General features: G+C 44.5%; 1 protein-coding gene across 5 annotated transcripts in view; it reads left to right on the forward strand.

Annotated features, from left to right (window-relative positions):
- LOC126458335 (uncharacterized) overlaps positions 1 to 17999 on the forward strand; it is a 214863-nt gene that overhangs the window by 124678 nt on the left and 72186 nt on the right. For all 5 annotated transcript variants that reach the window (XM_050095295.1, XM_050095300.1, XM_050095299.1 and 2 more), the window contains exon 3: positions 7485 to 7787. In XM_050095295.1, the coding sequence (XP_049951252.1) occupies positions 7485 to 7787 (303 nt within the window). The remainder of the gene's footprint in view (positions 1 to 7484; positions 7788 to 17999) is intronic.

The following is a 17999-nucleotide window of genomic DNA, read 5'->3' on the forward strand; positions in this document are numbered from 1 at the left end:
CTACTGTTAATACCGTCTGCCTGGTCATTAACATGCGACATGAACATTAAGGATTGGAACACGCTTTCCTGGAGGATACCTGCACTCTGAATAATTCTCTGTCAAAGATAACATGCTGCGTCCTCACTAACAATAAATCCCTCAACCCAGCCGCAAATTTCGTTTGGTATCCCAAATGATCGTACTATCGTTAGTAAGCAGGAGTTGGGTCCCTTGTGAATGGTGTTTCCGGAATCGCTGCTCTTTTGTAGGCTCTCGCTCTCGGGTTCGGCTGATTCTCACTCTTTCAGCGGATCTTGAAAGGAAGTTACAGCGTTCGCCACATCGGTGCTCGGTTCGGTGTGAACAGTACTGAGAACAATCACTTTGTGCTTTACAGATTTTCACACGCGAACTACCTTTGATTTTCGACGTAAATCGTATGGGCGATGGAGCAGTCGGAGGAGAATGTAATAGAGGTCAGACGTAATGTCTTTCTATGATTACAAATATTTATTTCTAAGGAACTATTCTAGATACGGCTAACAGCTTCTTGCAAGTCGTAGCTTAACTCAAAAAGCTTTTTATGCATACACCTACAGATATCTATGAGACTGGAGTGCCTGTGTTATTTACGATGCATAGCTCCTTCGCACATCGTAATTCAGAATAAGAAAAATGGCTCTGACAAGGGAACCTCCCCATCGCACCCCCCTCAGATTTAGTTATAAGTTGGCACAGTGGATAGTCCTTGAAAAACTGAACACAGATCAATTGAGAAAACAGGAAGAAGTTGTGTAGAACTGTGAAAAAATACGCAAAATATACAAACTGAGTAGTTCAAGGGAAGATAAGCAACAATAAGGACGACAGGAACGCAGGAGCGCCGTGGTCTCGTGGTAACGTGAGCAGCTGCGGAACGAAAGGTCCTAGGTTCAAATCTTCCATCAAGTGTGAATTTTAATTTTTTATTTTCAGTTTATGTGACAAACTCATCACTTTTTTGGGAGTGACTATCACATCCACAAGAAAACCTAAATCGGGCAAGGTAGAAGAATCTTTTTACCCATTCGCCAAGTGTACAAGTTAGGTGGGTCGACAACATATTCCTGTCATGTGACGCACATGCCGTCACCAGTGTCGTATAGAATATATCAGATGTGTTTTCCTGTGGAGGAATCGGTTGACCTATGACCTTACGATCAAATGTTTTCTGTTCCCATTGGAGAGGCATGTCCTTTCGTCTACTAATCGCACGGTTTTGCAGTGCGGTCGCAAAACACAGACACTAAACTTATTACAGTGAACAGAGATGTCAATGAACGAACGGACAGATAATAACTATGCAAAAATAAAGAAAGTAAAATTTTCAGTCAAGGGAAGACTTGAACCAAGTATCTTTCGTTCAGCAGCTGCTCACGCTACCACGGGACCACGGCGCTTCTAAACACACTTCGTCCATGATGTTGCTTATGTGGCCCATGGACTACTCAGTTTGTATATTTTGCTTATTTTTTCACAGTTCCACACAACTTCTTCCTGTTTTCTCAATTGATCTGCGTTCAGTTTATCAAGGCCTATCCACTGTGCCAACTTATATCTAAATCTGAGGGGGGTACGATGGGGAGGTTCCCTTGTGAGCACTATGGGACTTACCATCTATGGTCATCAGCCCCCTAGAACTTGGAACTACTTAAACCTAACTAATCTAAGGACAGCACACAACACCCAGTTATCACCAGGCAGAGAAAATCCCTGACCGGGCCGGGAATCGAACCCGGGAACCCGGGCGCAGGAAGCGAGAACGCTACCGCACGACCACGAGCTGCGGACTCAGAAAGAGAGGCACTGCAGTATCGTATTTATATGCCGACACTGGGCAAGCGAATTTCAAGTGAAATGTGTTACCTGTACGGGAATATACGTGATGGATATACGGGTACAGGCTGAAGACGCATGGATGACGACATATGGAAGTTAGGGGCTGGCCGTGAGTCGCGCATGGATAGCCAAATGGTAGCCGGCACGGTAGCTCAGCGTGTTCGGTCAGAGGGCTGCGTGCTCTCTGTAATAGAAAAACTGAGTCAAAGAATCAGCTATCAACTTGAACGGACGTCTTGTGACGTCCGCCCAGGAGCGCAGACCAAACGCAACGAACTATATAGAAATATAGAAAAAAAGATGGTAAGGCGACCGCTCGCAATGAGCGGGAAATCCGGGCTCGAGTCCCCGTACGGTAAAAATTCAGTTCTACAGCTGACGGTTGTCCAATTGCGAATACATTTAGTGAATTCCTAGTGTATGCATGGTCTATTTCAATGAGCCTACTATTACCGCACCAGCGGCCTTGCCGCAGTGGTAACACCGGTCCCCATCAGATCATAGGAGTTAAGCGCTGTCGGGCTGGGCTAGCACTTGGATGGGTGACCATCCGGTCTGCCGGGAACTGTTGGCAAGCGGGGTGCACTCAGCCCTTGTGAGGCAAACTGAGGAGCTACCTGATTGAGAAGTAGCGGCTCCGGTAAACTGACAAAACGGCCGGGAGAGCGGTGTATTGACCTCATGACCCTTCATATCCGCATCCAGTGACGCCTGTGGGCTGAGGATGACACGGCGGCCGGTCGGTACCGGTGGGCTGTCCACGGCCTGTTGGGACGGAGTTTAGTTTAGTTTTACTGTTACGGCAACGTTTTACCTGGACAAGTTGGAACTTGAAATTGCACCTCAGTTACCAGAATTTAAACAATTCAAACTAGTTTCTACAAGGTGCTGCACAGACAATTTATGTTTGCAAATTTTTCGATGAAACGTTTCCGGAAAGGTAGACCACAAAGACGGTAAAACACAATAGAACCGCGTTCATCAAAGGCAACCTCTCTTAACTTTTTTGTGGGGTTGCCTTAAGGATAAAGTGTTCAGTTGAGCAGTCCCTGGTGGTGCAGACTCTTACAGCAGGAATACGGGAAGCCGTAGAGGCGGTGACGGAAGAGATGTTGACAAAGACATGAAAAGAGATTGAGTATCACCCAGACGTTCAAAACGCAACAAACGGAGTGCATGTGGAAGTGCATCTATAAAAGACTTTGTGATTTCAGCTACCATTTGCAACAAACGGCATAGCTGTATCCAACAAAGTTCCTTAGAAATAAATTTTTGTGATCAGCGCTGGACTTCAAGCTCAACCTCTAGAATATAAGAGATGTTTCTGCCAGCCAAGACACCTACAGCACAAGACAGAAAACAAATAATAATAATAATAGTAACAGTAATAGTAAAAGTTCCAACTGAGGAAAAGAAGAGGGAGTAAACTAAGTATTTGCCTACGTGAGGCGGGACAGACTAAAGAGGGCAAAGGCCAGGCAATAGTCACTACGAAATAATACTTAAGACTAGTATGAATGTCACTGGAGAATGCTAAAAATCCGTTAGTGCTTTCTCCACCTGATATTCTCTGTCGGTAGTTTGTATTCAATTCCGAAATTAACTCCTCAACTGAACTGAGCAACGAGTGATATACCTGTAAAGTTTTGATTGGTTGGTTGGTACATTTGGGTGAGAGGACCAAATAGCAAGGTCATCGGTCCCATCGGATGAGGGAAGGAAGTCGGCCACGCATTTTGAAAGGAATCATCCTGGCATTTGCCTGAAGCGGCAATCTAAATCAGGACGGCCGGACGCTGGATTGAACCGTCGTCTTCCCGAATGCGAGTAGCGTGCTAACCACTGCGCCACCTCGCTCGGCGCAAAGTTTTGGAATAAGGCTATATAGAAGGCTGAAGCTGCAATTAAGTTGTCAGTGCCCTGCCAAAAAATGCTTCAAATTTCATACATCCTGCTGTTACTTTTCCTACGACACTTTGCTTCCTTGATCCACTAGGACTGCTCAGCGGATCGGGTTAACTGGTAAGAAAAACGGAGTGTACGACTAGTGCGCGCCTTGCGGCTATCCCCGATACTACCGCACGGGGGCGACGGACGAGTCGCAGACCGGCGAATGGGGCAGTCATTTGAGCGGAGTGTGGCTGCGGTTCGATCGGATTATCCGACAGCTTATCTACAGTGCTATCATAGATTGCGATGAGGAAATGACTGAGGCTGCCATTTGATGAAGGGCAGCGGGTGGACCACGTCACAAAGAGGTGCAGGTATGATGAGTTTTACAAAGACACTAGCGCTTTACCTGATAATACTGTAGAATACTGCAGCACATGTGTACATTTGTTTGTTGATGGGGTACATAGATAAATACAAAGTGCATAAATATCTTTTTGACGTGATTCCAAGGTTACTAACATTTTTCTGAATGATTCCATGCCATCTGCAAGTGTCAATTTTTATTTTATTTTGTTTTCTATACTCTTACTCAGTTGTAGACTTACGCCATTTTCAAGCAGATTGTTGGAAACTTTTTTTAATGTAAACAACGATGGATATTCAGTATGTTATTTTTTAGTTAAAGTTAAAAGCAATGATTAGCCGTCATTTGCTTGGCTTTGATGCATTTATAGTACACTTTACCCCGTGCCTGATGGGGCAGTGATTTAATAATTTTCTTTGAATGTAGGTTCATAGCATCCACGAATTTTTCAATGACTGCATGCTGTCTGCAACTGTAAACTTTTAGTTTATTTTCGCTACCGTATTGCAGAATTTCTGCTGGTATAGCATTTCTTTTTTACAAAAAAGCCGTGTAATGGTGCACTTTAAAACGTCGAAACTCAGCAGTGGCACAAAAAACAAGATAAATATTAGCAGTTACCGATAGCAGGGAAACATTTAAAAAAATAAAAAAATAAAAAAAAACGTGTCGGCTCTTCGGGTGAATAACATTTTTGCTACACTTGGTCGAGGGTCGTCTTCACAAACGCCGTCATCGAGGTGAACGGATGCTCGAAACGTGCAGTGCGTTACGGACGCAGGATGTTGGGAGCAGTGTTATTCTGTGGGAAACATTTTCCTGCGCTTGCATGGGACCTGTGCTAGTAATGGAAGACAAACTGACAACTGCAAACCACAAGCATATCTGAGCCAGAACCGTGCTACAGTGGTTTGAGGAACATTATAGTGAACTCTCGGCGACCAAATTTGCCTGATTTAAATCCTATGGAACCCATTTGGGTCGCTATCGGGCGCCATCACCGCGTACGCAAATCGGCGGCTCGTTATTTATGGGATTTACATCTAATGCCACATAACTCCACAAGCCTGCCAGCGAACTGTCGGATCCCTGATACGCAGAATCAGTGACGTATTTTGTTCCAAGGACGGACAAACAACCTATTAAGCAGGTGGTCATAATGTTTTGGCTCATGAGTGTATCAGAGTTCCCTTCACAATATTCGCTCGGAAACCGGTTGATAATGGCCTGCATTCACTGACACCAGAAATTTATGTCGTGTTTGTAAACGATTTTCGTTAACAAGGCGTGACACTCGTTTCCGTTTCCTGTCGATTAGGATATTTTTTATAATCACTTTTATTACGACATATTTCATGTGGGACATCATTGTTTGCAGACGCGCTGGCAGTCGTCACTGATACAGCAATAAACTGTGCGGCTTGATTCACGGTGTGGTCACGACCAAGTTCAGTCACGACAGCTATTTCACCCATTCTGGCCCGTCTTTACCTAAATCCGCCTTAATAGCCTACAGTCACATAGACACCATATCAGTGCCATGACTTACGTTAGTGTCGAGGGTCAGTTTAACACAGCCGGCCGAAGTAGCCGTGCGGTTAAAGGCGCTGCAGTCTGGAACCGCAAGACCGCTACGGTCGCAGGTTCGAATCCTGCCTCGGGCATGGATGTTTGTGATGTCATTAGGTTAGTTAGGTTTAACTAGTTCTAAGTTCTAGGGGACTAATGACCTCAGCAGTTGAGTCCCATAGTGCTCAGAGCCATTTGAACCATTTTTTTTTATCAGTTTAACATCAGTTCTGGATCATTTACAACGCTATAAAGTGCCACTTTCTGTACAGGATGTTTAAAAACAACGTATTCTATTTCGCTACATATAGTAGTATTGGTCAAAACACGAAGAAAAGCTCCCATAATGAATGTCCGGAAACCAGTACCTGTTGAGTTATTGGCCAATCTATCTTCTCGTTGTTATCCATCTGTTACGTAGAAGTAGACACTACAGGCTTTGCTGCATGTGGTTCGCTTACACATTGTTAAGCCCTTCTTTGCAGTGAATCACACACTCTTCACATATAGGTGGCTGCATTCGGATTGTGTCATATGCAATGGTCACGCGCTCCTGTTACCTCCATATGTGGTCGCAAGAAACAACAACAGAACTTCTGCTTCAAGGCACGAATAATTCCGTACACTTGCACAAAGACGACTATGGTTTATGCATGACGAGGACCCACCATATTTTCTACGGATCGTGCGACAGTACTTCACCGAAATATTTCATGGACGATGGATTGGTCCGTTCAGTTTCTGACTAGGGAGACACACAAGGCATTGGTATCAGCCGAACCAGTCGACAATAACAGATGTTACAAGGTGGTGGTGGTTAGTGTTTAACGTCCCGTCGACAACGAGGTCATTAGAGACGGAGCGCAAGCTCGGGTTAGGGAAGGATTTGGAAGGAAATCGTCCGTGCCCTTTCAAAGGAACCATCCCGGCATTTGCCTGAAACGATTTAGGGAAATCACGGAAAACCTAAATCAGGATGGCTGGAGAAGGGATTGAACCGTCGTCCTCCCGAATGCGAGTCCAGTGTGCTAACCACTGCGCCACCTCGCTCGGTGGATGTCAGAAGAGCGTGTGACGAGTGCATGTGATGTAGTCTGAATGGATAGTGTATTTGAAAGAGTCCATCTGCGAAGAAAGGCTGTGTCAGGACGTGTGGTAACCAAGTTGCAGCACTGCCTATAATGTTTGCATTTATGTGACTGATGGGAATGAGAGGATAGACTGAACAGTATCTGAACAGGCATTGGTTTCCAGTCATATCATTATAGGAACTTTTCTTCTGATTTCGACCAAAATCACCTCCTGTAGAAATATGTTAGACTTTTTTCATTGTAACTTGTCCTGCAATAGAATCGGTGGCTTCACGAGAAAGCAAAATTTATAAAATGGTGGTTTGAGGGTGAAACTACTGGTACTCAGAGAGTTAAGCATGAGTAATATTTTATCCTGTGAGCCAATTACTTCCTCCTACATACTTCTCGTCCAGTGACCACATCGAGAAAATTAGAGCGACCAGCAGAATTTTTCTGCGAGTGTTCATTCGCTTGTGATGGCACGCAAGCAGTGTGTTACGGAACAGTCCAGTGAGGTCATGTATCAGTGATCATCATAATCTTCGGAAACCGAGTCCTCGATAAGGTCCACGTTCACGTACTCATCCACGCCTAGTCTGAGGACACGTGTTCTCTATTCGTCTCCTAGATAGGGTGTTAGTCGCTATCTGCAGGGCGATGAAACTACAGGCAGCACCTGTTGCTAAGACGGCGTGTTTTATAGCGCGCGGTGCGTGTGTTCGCAGACATCGCGCCGTGGTTGCGGACGCTGCCGGACGAGGTGGTCCCTGCAGCGGTACGCAGCTGCGTGCGGCAGCTGCAGGCGATGCGCGCCACCGACTCGCCGCCGCAGGCCACGCCCCCTCCGGCGCTGCCGACGCCGCCTCGCGACGCCACCCCCGCCGCCTCCGCCACCCCCACAGCGGCCGGCCAGTTGCAGAGCCCGACGCTGGGTCTGTCCCCGGCCGTCGCCGCAGCGTCTGAGGCGACGCAGGACGCCAGGAAGAAGCGGGGCCGCCCGGCCAAGCCTGCCTCCAAGGCCGATGCAGGTATGTGCACAGCCACAGTACTTTCTGATCTTGCTACACTGCGCTGAAACTCATATCTAGTCAGAACTCTTTTTGTTGGACCAGCAGGAGAGGAGTGATTCTTCAATTTCTCCAGGCGTATTTTATGACGAAATAAATCTCGGGTGAACAGCCTGGTATGAATGTGCATATGACACAATATTTCGGAAATCGACTACGTTGTCATCATCAGGTGCGCTGATGTACTGACTCCCGCGTTGGCAAGGTATCTGATAAATCCCTGATTTACGTAGACCAAGGTTGTCCTTGACACTATCAAGAAGGCCCTTGGTTTTCCTCCAGCAATGCGGGAGTGTATACATAGGTCAGACCATTCATACCATTGAGGACCGATGGCGAGAACATCAACGGCACACTAGACTGCAACAGCCCAGTAAGTCGGCAATCGCTGAGCATTGCCTGTCGGAGTTCCACAGCATGGATTATGACCAAACCAAAGTCCTGACACAGACTTCCAACAAAGAAGTCATAGAGATTAGAGTAAGGGAGCTACAGCTAAATCGTGACAGCGGTTACATCCTTAGCAAGGCGTGGGAACCCGCGATCACCCGGATTAAGAAGAAAAAGGATATTTCCCAGAGTGTACCGACTTCGGGGGGGGGGGGGGGGGGAGGGAAGAATAACGACAGCGGTGCCGGCAGACCCTCCTGAATGAGGAGACCTAGGACGCAGCGCCCAGACGGCGGGAGAACGGACGCTGTACCTGGACCGCGCGCGGGGCGCGGACTGCACCGACTCATAGGAAGCGCTTGAGCGAGGACGGGGATTGTCCTGTATATACCTGGCGCCGGCCCACCGCTGCAGTACATCAGCGCACCTGATGATGGCAACGTGGTCGGTTGCCGAAATATTGTGTCCTATGCACACTCATACCAGGCTGTTCACCCCAGATTTATTTCGTCAGGAGGAGAGGAATTGGGAGAGAAAGTCCTCTGTTTTCTGACTGGTTTGATGCAGCCCATCACGACTTCCTTCTAAACACTTCATCTCATAGAATCACCTATTCCCAACGTCCTTAGTTATTTCTTTGCTATTTTTCAGTCTCCATCGTCCCCTGCAGTTTTTGCTCTCTCTCGTTCTGTCAAGTACCATTGGAACTTATTTCATCTTAGCTCACTTCCTACCATGCTGGTTGATGATAAAATCTACTAATACATTTGGCCACATCAAACCTCTCCACTGCCCAACGTTTCTATCCCTCTGTTGGAATCTTCTTCAGGATTCGACTGGGGTCTCTGGATCGCTGAACACTGTCTATCCACGGGTTTTCGATCCCTCTGTTGGAATCTTCTTCAGGTTCGATTGGGATGCCTGGATGGCAGAACACTGTCCATTCAGAGGTTTTGCATCTTCTCAGGGCTCCACTGGGGTCCCTGGACAGCTGAACACTGTCCTTCTAGGGGTTTTATATCCATCTGCTGAAATATACTACTGGCTTCCACTGGGGTCCCTGGATGGCTGAACACTGTCGATCCAGGGACGCTAGAGGAATTCTGAAGAATACCTCAGCAGCGGTTCGAAACGCCGAAAAGTGAAGAACTTTGAAGACGAATGTTATGTGGCCTTAAGATTCATTAATGACAAAGGCCACAAAAGCGTGAAGGGTATATCATATCGCCCTATACATTCTTCTACTCAGTGAGATCCTTTTATCGTCAGTTCTGTGGATAACCTCATTTTTTACCTTATCATTCCACTTCATTTCGCGCATTCTGCTGTAAACCACTTTCCAAACGCTTCGATTTTCTTCTTTTCTTGTTTTTATACCCCAGGATCCACTTTGGTACACTGGTCGGATATAAATGTCAGAAATTTCTTCCCCAAATTAACGCCTATGTCCGATTTAGCTCAACGGACAAAACAATAGTTTCCCTCTTAACAGAGCACATTTGTCATTTTGGAGCGCTGTAGATGCTGCAGAACTGGTACCTGCAACTAAGACAGACCTCACCGCTGGTGTTGGTCATGGTAGTAAAATGTTGTTTACGCGCCAGTTGGTTGTATGGAATCAGCGTATTAAAATGGTTCTATGTGGAGACGTAACAGAACTGCGGAAATACCATGTTTTGACGTGCCTATGGACGCATCATGAATGAAGTCCCTCGATTTGTTGGTATTTCACTGTGGACTGTCCAACACGTCTGCAGGGAATGGTGTTGCACTAGAAGCTATATAACACAACGTAAAAACAATGGTCGTAAAGAGATACTATCCGACAGGTATCGAGGTTGAGTGTCACTCATTGTCAATAACAGTCAACTCATAACCATGCAGAAACTGCTGTTATCAATTAATGCAGGCCCATCTCAGTCAGCTTCCGAGCGAATACTGCGAAGAAAAGTGCATACAACGGTCATTAATACTCAAGTACCTTGCGAAATGCATTTGTCTTCGCGATTTTATAATGACAAAAAGCGAGGTACGAACCATAGGTACAATGAAGCGTGAGTGGAGGATGTAGTTTATGACGAAGGTCTTTCAGTGATGTTTTGGCGGTGTTTTATGCACCACAACTTAGGCCACTCACTTAGCTTTCCATGACCATGAACCAGGATGTTTATTTCAACATTCTCGGAGACGAAGGCTTAGCCTTCACTCTGTGTCTGCATAATGGATATGCTATTGACACTGCCGTTCTCCAAGGTGATAGTAGTCTTTGTCACATGCGACACGTGTATGCTGTTGGTTTGATAAAATCTTAGGCACGATGTCGCATCTCGACTGTCCTGATAAATCAATCAATCATAATCCCATAGAAAATGTTGAGTGTTTGGAAGATCGGATAAAACGTATCGACTGGTAACGCATTTTATTATGATAAAACGATGTGTTTTCATGCAGCCAGTCAGTGATTCCTCTCTTGTGCCAACGTTTCACTTATACCCAACGTCCTCAATTATTTTTGGGGTGTGTTCCAGTCTCTGTCTTCCCCTATAATTTTGACGTTCTGCAAGTCCCTTAAGTACCATGGATGTTAGCCCTGACGTCCTAACACATGTTCTACGTGCTGTTCCTTCCTCTTGTGAGTGTTTAACACATGGTTCTCTCCTCAATGATTCTGCGCAAAACATTTTCTAAATATCCTCCACGACGTTGTCTTCTAAAACGTTAGAGGAGGCTAAGAAACTAAAAGAAAATGAACCTTCCATTATAAATGTAGCTAAAAGGCTTGGATGTAATGAATTCACATTACGTAAAAGATTTAAAGAAGGCTATGGAATGTCATTATTGGGACGTTTAAGGAGAGTTTTTTTCTGAGTCAGAGGAAACAGAATTGGTGGTACACTGTGTCAGTCTGGATTGTATGTTCTATGGCCTTACCTTTAAATCCTTCCGACATTTAGTACATTATTTGCGGAAAGTAGTGGTGCAAGCCACCCGTTTAAAGTGAGTTCGCTCATTGATCGCTCATCATAATTTGAGTTTAAGCCACCGGAGAAAATCCTCCATCTGGAGGGTAACGGAACTTTTTTCCAGCAACTTGGAAACTTTGGAGTCTAACCATAATTTTCCATCCCATCGAGTCTATAATGAAGACGAAGCAGGAATCGAGTGTACTGGGAAAACTGCAGAAAAGTGTGGCAAGAAAAGGCCAAATAATAATATTACAATGTGTTTTCTTGTTTTAAAATATTTTGTATTTAAATTAGTGATACGTTATGTCATGTTTCGATGTTGAACGCGATCAAAACGATGGGAACAGTGATGATGATGATGATTGTGATGATGGTGTTGATTTTGATGCAGTACAACATTATACAAGTGAATAATGCCAGTAATTGGCAAATACTGTAATTCTCCTGTAGTCTGTTATAATTATAATAATTTTTTTGTGTTGAATTTTGTCCTGTAACAATAAGATGTTTACCCGAGATGTCTAGTTTCTTCATTTGTAACATTTTGTGAAATATAACTTTAATACATCATACAAATAGTCTAGAACTTGTCGTGTCGTGTAAAGTATGATCCTAGGAATATTGCGTAAAATGTTCATTGTCGGTAGAATGGAAAAGTAGAAAAGCATTAAGTATGCACCTTTGGCCTCAGCCTACCCTAACCCAAAACGAATGACTTTGGGTCTCTACTTTCATTTAATCATTTTCCTACTGATAATAAACAAAAAAGCAACCACGCACCCAACCAGTGCTCACCGCTATATTCCACGTAAAAGAAAGTATATTTTTCGGTTTCTCAGAAGACGCTTCATCAAATGTACAAGATGGGTCGTAAGACTGTTTGAATATGAAGACTGTGTAATTTGGTGCTCATGGGTAAAAACTGCAAGTTACAGACACTTTCACCACATTTCACCGGCCACTGTGGCATAGCCGTTCCAGGTGCTTCAGTGCGGAACCGCGCTGCTGCTACGGTTGCAGGTTCGAATCCTGTCTCGGGCATGGGTGTGTGTGATGTCCTTAGGTTAGTTATATTTAAGCAGTTCAAAGTCTAGGGGACTGATGACCTCAGATGTTAAGTCCCATAGTGCTTAGAGCCATTTGAACCATTTTTTGAACCAACATTTCATTTCGCAGTCAGATTACATCATATAAAGAGGTAGACATTTCAAACACATATAGACCCATCATTTTTGTTAAAAAACAATCCAGATCGCAATTTTTTTAATTTTTAAGTCTGGTTACCTGTTTTGGTCTATAAGATCATCGACAGATCAAAACTCCAGATGAAGTGAGGAGCTAGTGATCGGAGCCATTGTGTAGTACCAACTTGTACCCATCGCCAAACTGCAGGGAATGCTTTTTATTAAAAATATTTTGTCCAGTCGCTGTTCTTGAAAATGTTATGAAATAAGAGCGACTGTGAAACTCGAAATTACGAAGAATTGTCCGTTGCTGGACTTCCTCCTTTTACATGTCCACCAGTTGTATTTTGTTTAAAATGTCGTCACAATAATTTAAAAGTTCACCAATACGCAACTGAAAGACAGCTGTTTCTTTCGTCATTGTTTGAGATGAACTAGTAGCATATTTCATATCCTTCCTATAGTGAAATTTTGCACAGTTTGCTTCAGGCAGGTAAAAGCATCAGGCCAAGTCACTTCTCTCATTTCTGAAGACATGCATCGGCCAGTTGAGGAAGTTGTTACTGATGCCAAACAAACGCGTCGTGACTCCCCAGGCACAGTGTCTGTACCCAGCTCTGCCACGACTTTCGTAGCCCTTCTAAACTTCAGTAATACTACCGATTATTAAAGCACGGTAAGATATCGCACCTGTTGAGCAGCAATGAACTGACGAGTGACTGCCCTGTCTATTCCTTATTACAGTCCACGAGACTTATAGTGATCCTCCCATGGCTGGTGTCCATGGCCGTAGACTTTTTGCCTGAACCGAGGTACTCCTGGCAAACCATTAAAACACTGGCACGTAAAAAGAACAATACCTGCAAGAATCAGTGTCCCATGCATCGAGCACCTATATCCTGATCATCATTAAAGATGACGATATTGTGCGTGTCGCTCATCCTGCGCCGTACTGTCATGAAAACGGACAGTACAATGTCAGTAGACACCTCTGCCGAATGACATACCACAATGATTCATTAGCTGTAACAACAGGAATCGAAGTCAAACGGCAGTTTGCTAATGGGTATGACTCTCATATCACTCCGTTTCCCACACAATTTGGAAGTGCTCAGCTGTACATTCTTGATGGTAATTGCTCAAGGTCAGTGCTTCTTATTTCGCAAGAATTTAGAATTGTTGTGTTCCAGTGTCATTACACTACATCTCACTGATTAACCAATAAACATGATTTACGATCATAATATATACTGCCTGACAAAAAGGAGGAAGAAGGAAGCGAAATGAAACCACTGGTTCAGACGGTATGTTGTGTTACTTCATTCATTACAAATACGAGGTGCATTCAAGTTCTAAGGCCTCCGATTTGTTTTCTAATTAACTACTCACCCGAAATCGTGAAACTGGCTTTACTTCTCGACGTATTCGCCCTGCAGACCTACACATTTTTCACAACGCTGACGCCATGATTCCATGGCAGCGGCGAAGGCTTCTTTAGGAGTCTGTTTTGACCACTGGAAAATCGCTGAGGCAATAGCAGCACGGCTGGTGAATGTGCGGCCACGGAGAGTGTCCTTCATTGTTGGAAAAAGCCAAAAGTCACTAGGAGCCAGGTCAGGTGAGTAGGGAGCATGAGGAATCACTTCAAAGTTGTTATCACGAAGAAACTGTTGCGTAACGTTAGCTCGATGTGTGGGTGCGTTGTCTTGGTGAAACAGCACACGCACAGCCCTTCCCAGACGTTTTTATTGCAGTGCAGGAAGGAATTTGTTCTTCAAAACATTTTCGTAGGATGCACCTGTTACCATAGTGCCCTTTGGAACGCAATGGGTAAGGATTACGGCCTCGCTGTCCCAGAACATGGACACCATCATTTTTTCAGCACTGGCGGTTACCCTAAATTTTTTTGGTGGCGGTGAATCTGTGTGCTTCCATTGAGCTGACTGGCGCTTTGTTTCTGGATTGAAAAATGGCATCCACGTCTCATCCATTGTCACAACCGACGAAAAGGAAGTCCCATTCGTGCTGTCGTTGCACGTCAACATTGCTTGGCAACATGCCACACGGGCAGCCATGTGGTCGTCCGTCAGCATTCGTGGCACCCACTTGGATGACACTTTTCACATTTTCAGGTCGTCATGCAGGATTGTGTGCACAGAGCCCACAGAAATGCCAACTCTGGAGGCGATCTGTTCAACAGTCATTCGGCAATCCCCCAAAACAATTCTCTCCACTTTCTCGATCATGTCGTCAGACCGGCTTGTGCGAGCCCGAGGTTGTTTCGGTTTGTTGTCACATGATGCTCTGCCTTCATTAAACTGTCACACCCACGAACGCACTTTCGACACATCCATAACTCCATCACCACATGTCTCCTTCAACTGTCGATGAATTTCAATTGGTTTCACACCACGCAAATTCAGAAAACGAATGATTGTACGCTGTTCAAGTAAGGAAAACGTCGCCATTTTAAGTATTTAAAACAGTTCTCATTCTCGCCGCTGGCAGTAAAATTCCATCTGCCGTACGGTGCTGCCATCTCTGGGACGTATTGACAATGAACGCGGCCTCATTTTAAAACAATGCGCATGTTTCTATCTCTTTCCACTCTGGAGAAAAAAAATCGGAGGCCTTAGAACTTGAATGCACCTCGTATAGTCAAATTTACAGAACACTTGGCACTATGAGTCCACTTATCAGTATAATGTTGAACCTCCACCCCTTATAGCCTGAGTGAGAGCAATGATACTGTTGGCAAGGCTCTCATAAACCCGTTGTACCCTCCGCTGGCTGGTGAGTGTTGCAACAAGTCCTTCACATCCTGGATTCTGACACCGGGCAAAGACGACGTATGAGCTGATGCCACACATGTTCAGTCAGGGACAGATCTGGTGATCCTACTGGACAGAGGAATACCTCAATGTCACGCATAGGTTCATAGAGAAATGTGCCATGTGTGTACGAGAACTGCCCTGTTAAAAATGTCACCACATTTCTGTCACATGAGTCGTAATGCATGAGGACGTATTACGTCCTTGGCATACGATTGTGCCAATAGAGTTCCTTCAGTGACTACTAGCCATGACCTGAAATCATAGCCGATGGCTCCCCACAACATAACGCTGTGAATAAATCCGGAGGAAAGACTGCCCAAATCAGTAGAAAGGGACGTTTATCAGGTCTCTGATATACTGCCCGACGAACGTTGACAGTGGTGGTGGTAGAGAGCCGTGATTTATCGTTTAACATAATGTGATGTCGAATAAAAATTTCTCGGTTCGCTTGTTGAGTCAAATTCGGATAAAATTCTAAGCTTTCGATTATATCTACAGGCATATTCGTCAGGGACCAAATCTGACTGTTGTGAACAGGCAAGGTTCCGCTATTATGTCCAAAGAATGGCATCTGACTGGCTGGATTACGTCATGATAGCGCGTACAGTGGTGGTGCGCTCTACGTTCAAAAATTTTTGCTTGCGCTCTCTACCTATCGTTGATTGCAGCGCAGTCCATCGTATGAGGCGGTTAACTGCGAGAAGTATTCCTCTGTGTCTTTTCCTTGTCTAGTGCACGTTTCCATGCAATACTAAATCCATAGCCAGTGTCTCTGTTGAAAGCGTTCTCACAAACTCTGCTTTCAACAGCTTCTCTGATCACAGAGAACCAATACTTCCAAGCGTAAGCAATTATTCTCTTTAGTTAAGAGAAAATGTTGTGCTGATTTTACAGGTTGTGCTCTGCCGTCGCTGGTTAATCCAGATGCTGTATTTCAGGTGACATTGATGCTCGACTCAGCGATCTCGTAGTTTCTGTAAGATGAAGCTGAACTAGTCTTATTAATACTTAATCACTCTGTGTGAAACAGCGAACAATAAATTAACGTCAATTAATAATGTAAATAAATCTATGCATTTAGTGATCAAACCGAAGAAACAAAAGACAAATGTTTTGGGGCAAAGGTATGCATGCGGTTTGTAGGATCTTTGCCTCATGACACTGGTTTCTGAGCTTCTGGTATCAGCTGCCATATATGGCAACTTGTTGAACTAACAAGTAAGCTTAATGTGCGAGCTAGATTGTGTACTTAGATACAAAATATTGGTAAATCTTTGTTTTTTCTTTTTGTTTTTTTTTTTAAGCAGACAGATAGCTATCAATTACATGGTAAATTTTTACATCCGAAAATTCCAAAAAACTAAGTCACATCACCTCTCGAAAACTTCAAAGCGCAAACTATTAACACAACACGCCTGATTCTTCCACCACACAAGCTCTCAAATGAGGGTGCAGGGATGCCACACCACGCCTACAAGTAGGAGAAACAGTAGATTCGGATATTTCCCCTGTGCGCACCTTTCCTCTGCCCACTGTATCGATTATTATTTCCACTTTTCGGCGGCACCAACTGTAAACATACAGAACTAACACCGATTAAACGACATCGATTTCTCATTTTCTACACTTTATCGAACAGAACTTGCTCATTACCTTACGTGCAATACTCACACATTTCTTACGCCCTCGATATTCTACCCCAATTTTAATTTTACCTATGTTTTTCATGCATTTCCACGTCATCCATCGGCGATTCCTCCAGTGCTACGGACCGGCTCGCCCGGCGACGCCGCTCCCTCTGCTCTGGCTGGGGAGGTCTCCACTTAACGCCGCACGCCGCGATCACGTGAACAGCCCTTAGGGGCTAACGACAACAACAAAACATGTGCCTTTTACGTGACTGCCAGAAGAACGCGACACTCTTCTGGTCAACAGTTTCTTTCCTGTACGGTACATTTATAATAAAATAACTACATTAAAAGGGATACTTAGTCCGGGGCCTAGTTTAAATATTCATTAACATATTAATGTTATCTTACAATGTCAGTACGACCAATAATTCGACACATGTAGACGTTCAAAGTCAATAGTTTCTCAATAGAGCACAAAAAAAGAAAATTCATGTAAACAAAGGACCAAACGAAGCAACGTAAGACTGAGAATGCTCTGTGGTAAACAAAAAAGTGGTAAAATGTAATATAGATGACAACATTGCTTCCTACGATACTGACCGTATAAAATAAAGGTGTATCACGTGGGAATTGTGTGTCAGTTCCCTGTAGCCTGTTCCGAAATACTACATAAAAATAAAAATATATTCTACTTCTTCTGCTTCTTTCTGAAGTAATAAAGCACTGCAAGTACTTGTAGCTGTATTTCCCCGTTTTTCTTCTTTATGTTCTTTACCGAGCGTCTGGAATAGTTAGCAGTTCCTGCAATTGGTGAATCTCCCCAGCTGTACGCTCAAGGTCCACGAAACTTTTTCGTTCAGGAGTCACCAGAATCAGCAGCATGTATAAACATCGCAGCTCTGGACAAGTCAGGAAGGATAAGACTTCATGGGCCACTGTCACACAAACCGATGGACTCACCAGGAGCTAAGGTGTCTGCTCCTGGTTAGTTCCTGCAACCCTTTCAGGCATAGTTTTCAATGAAATTTTTGTTTCTCTCGTCTGCCTTTTCCGGTGAACACATGCCGCATAAGAGAGAAGTTCCTCAGCACCTATGATGCACACAGACTGGTCAAAAGTATCTGGGCACCTATTAGTAAAGACGTTAAGATGGAATATGTTCACCCTT

Source organism: Schistocerca serialis, chromosome 2, assembly GCF_023864345.2.
Source record: "Schistocerca serialis cubense isolate TAMUIC-IGC-003099 chromosome 2, iqSchSeri2.2, whole genome shotgun sequence".
In the NCBI taxonomy this organism is placed as follows: Eukaryota; Metazoa; Arthropoda; class Insecta; order Orthoptera; family Acrididae; genus Schistocerca; species Schistocerca serialis.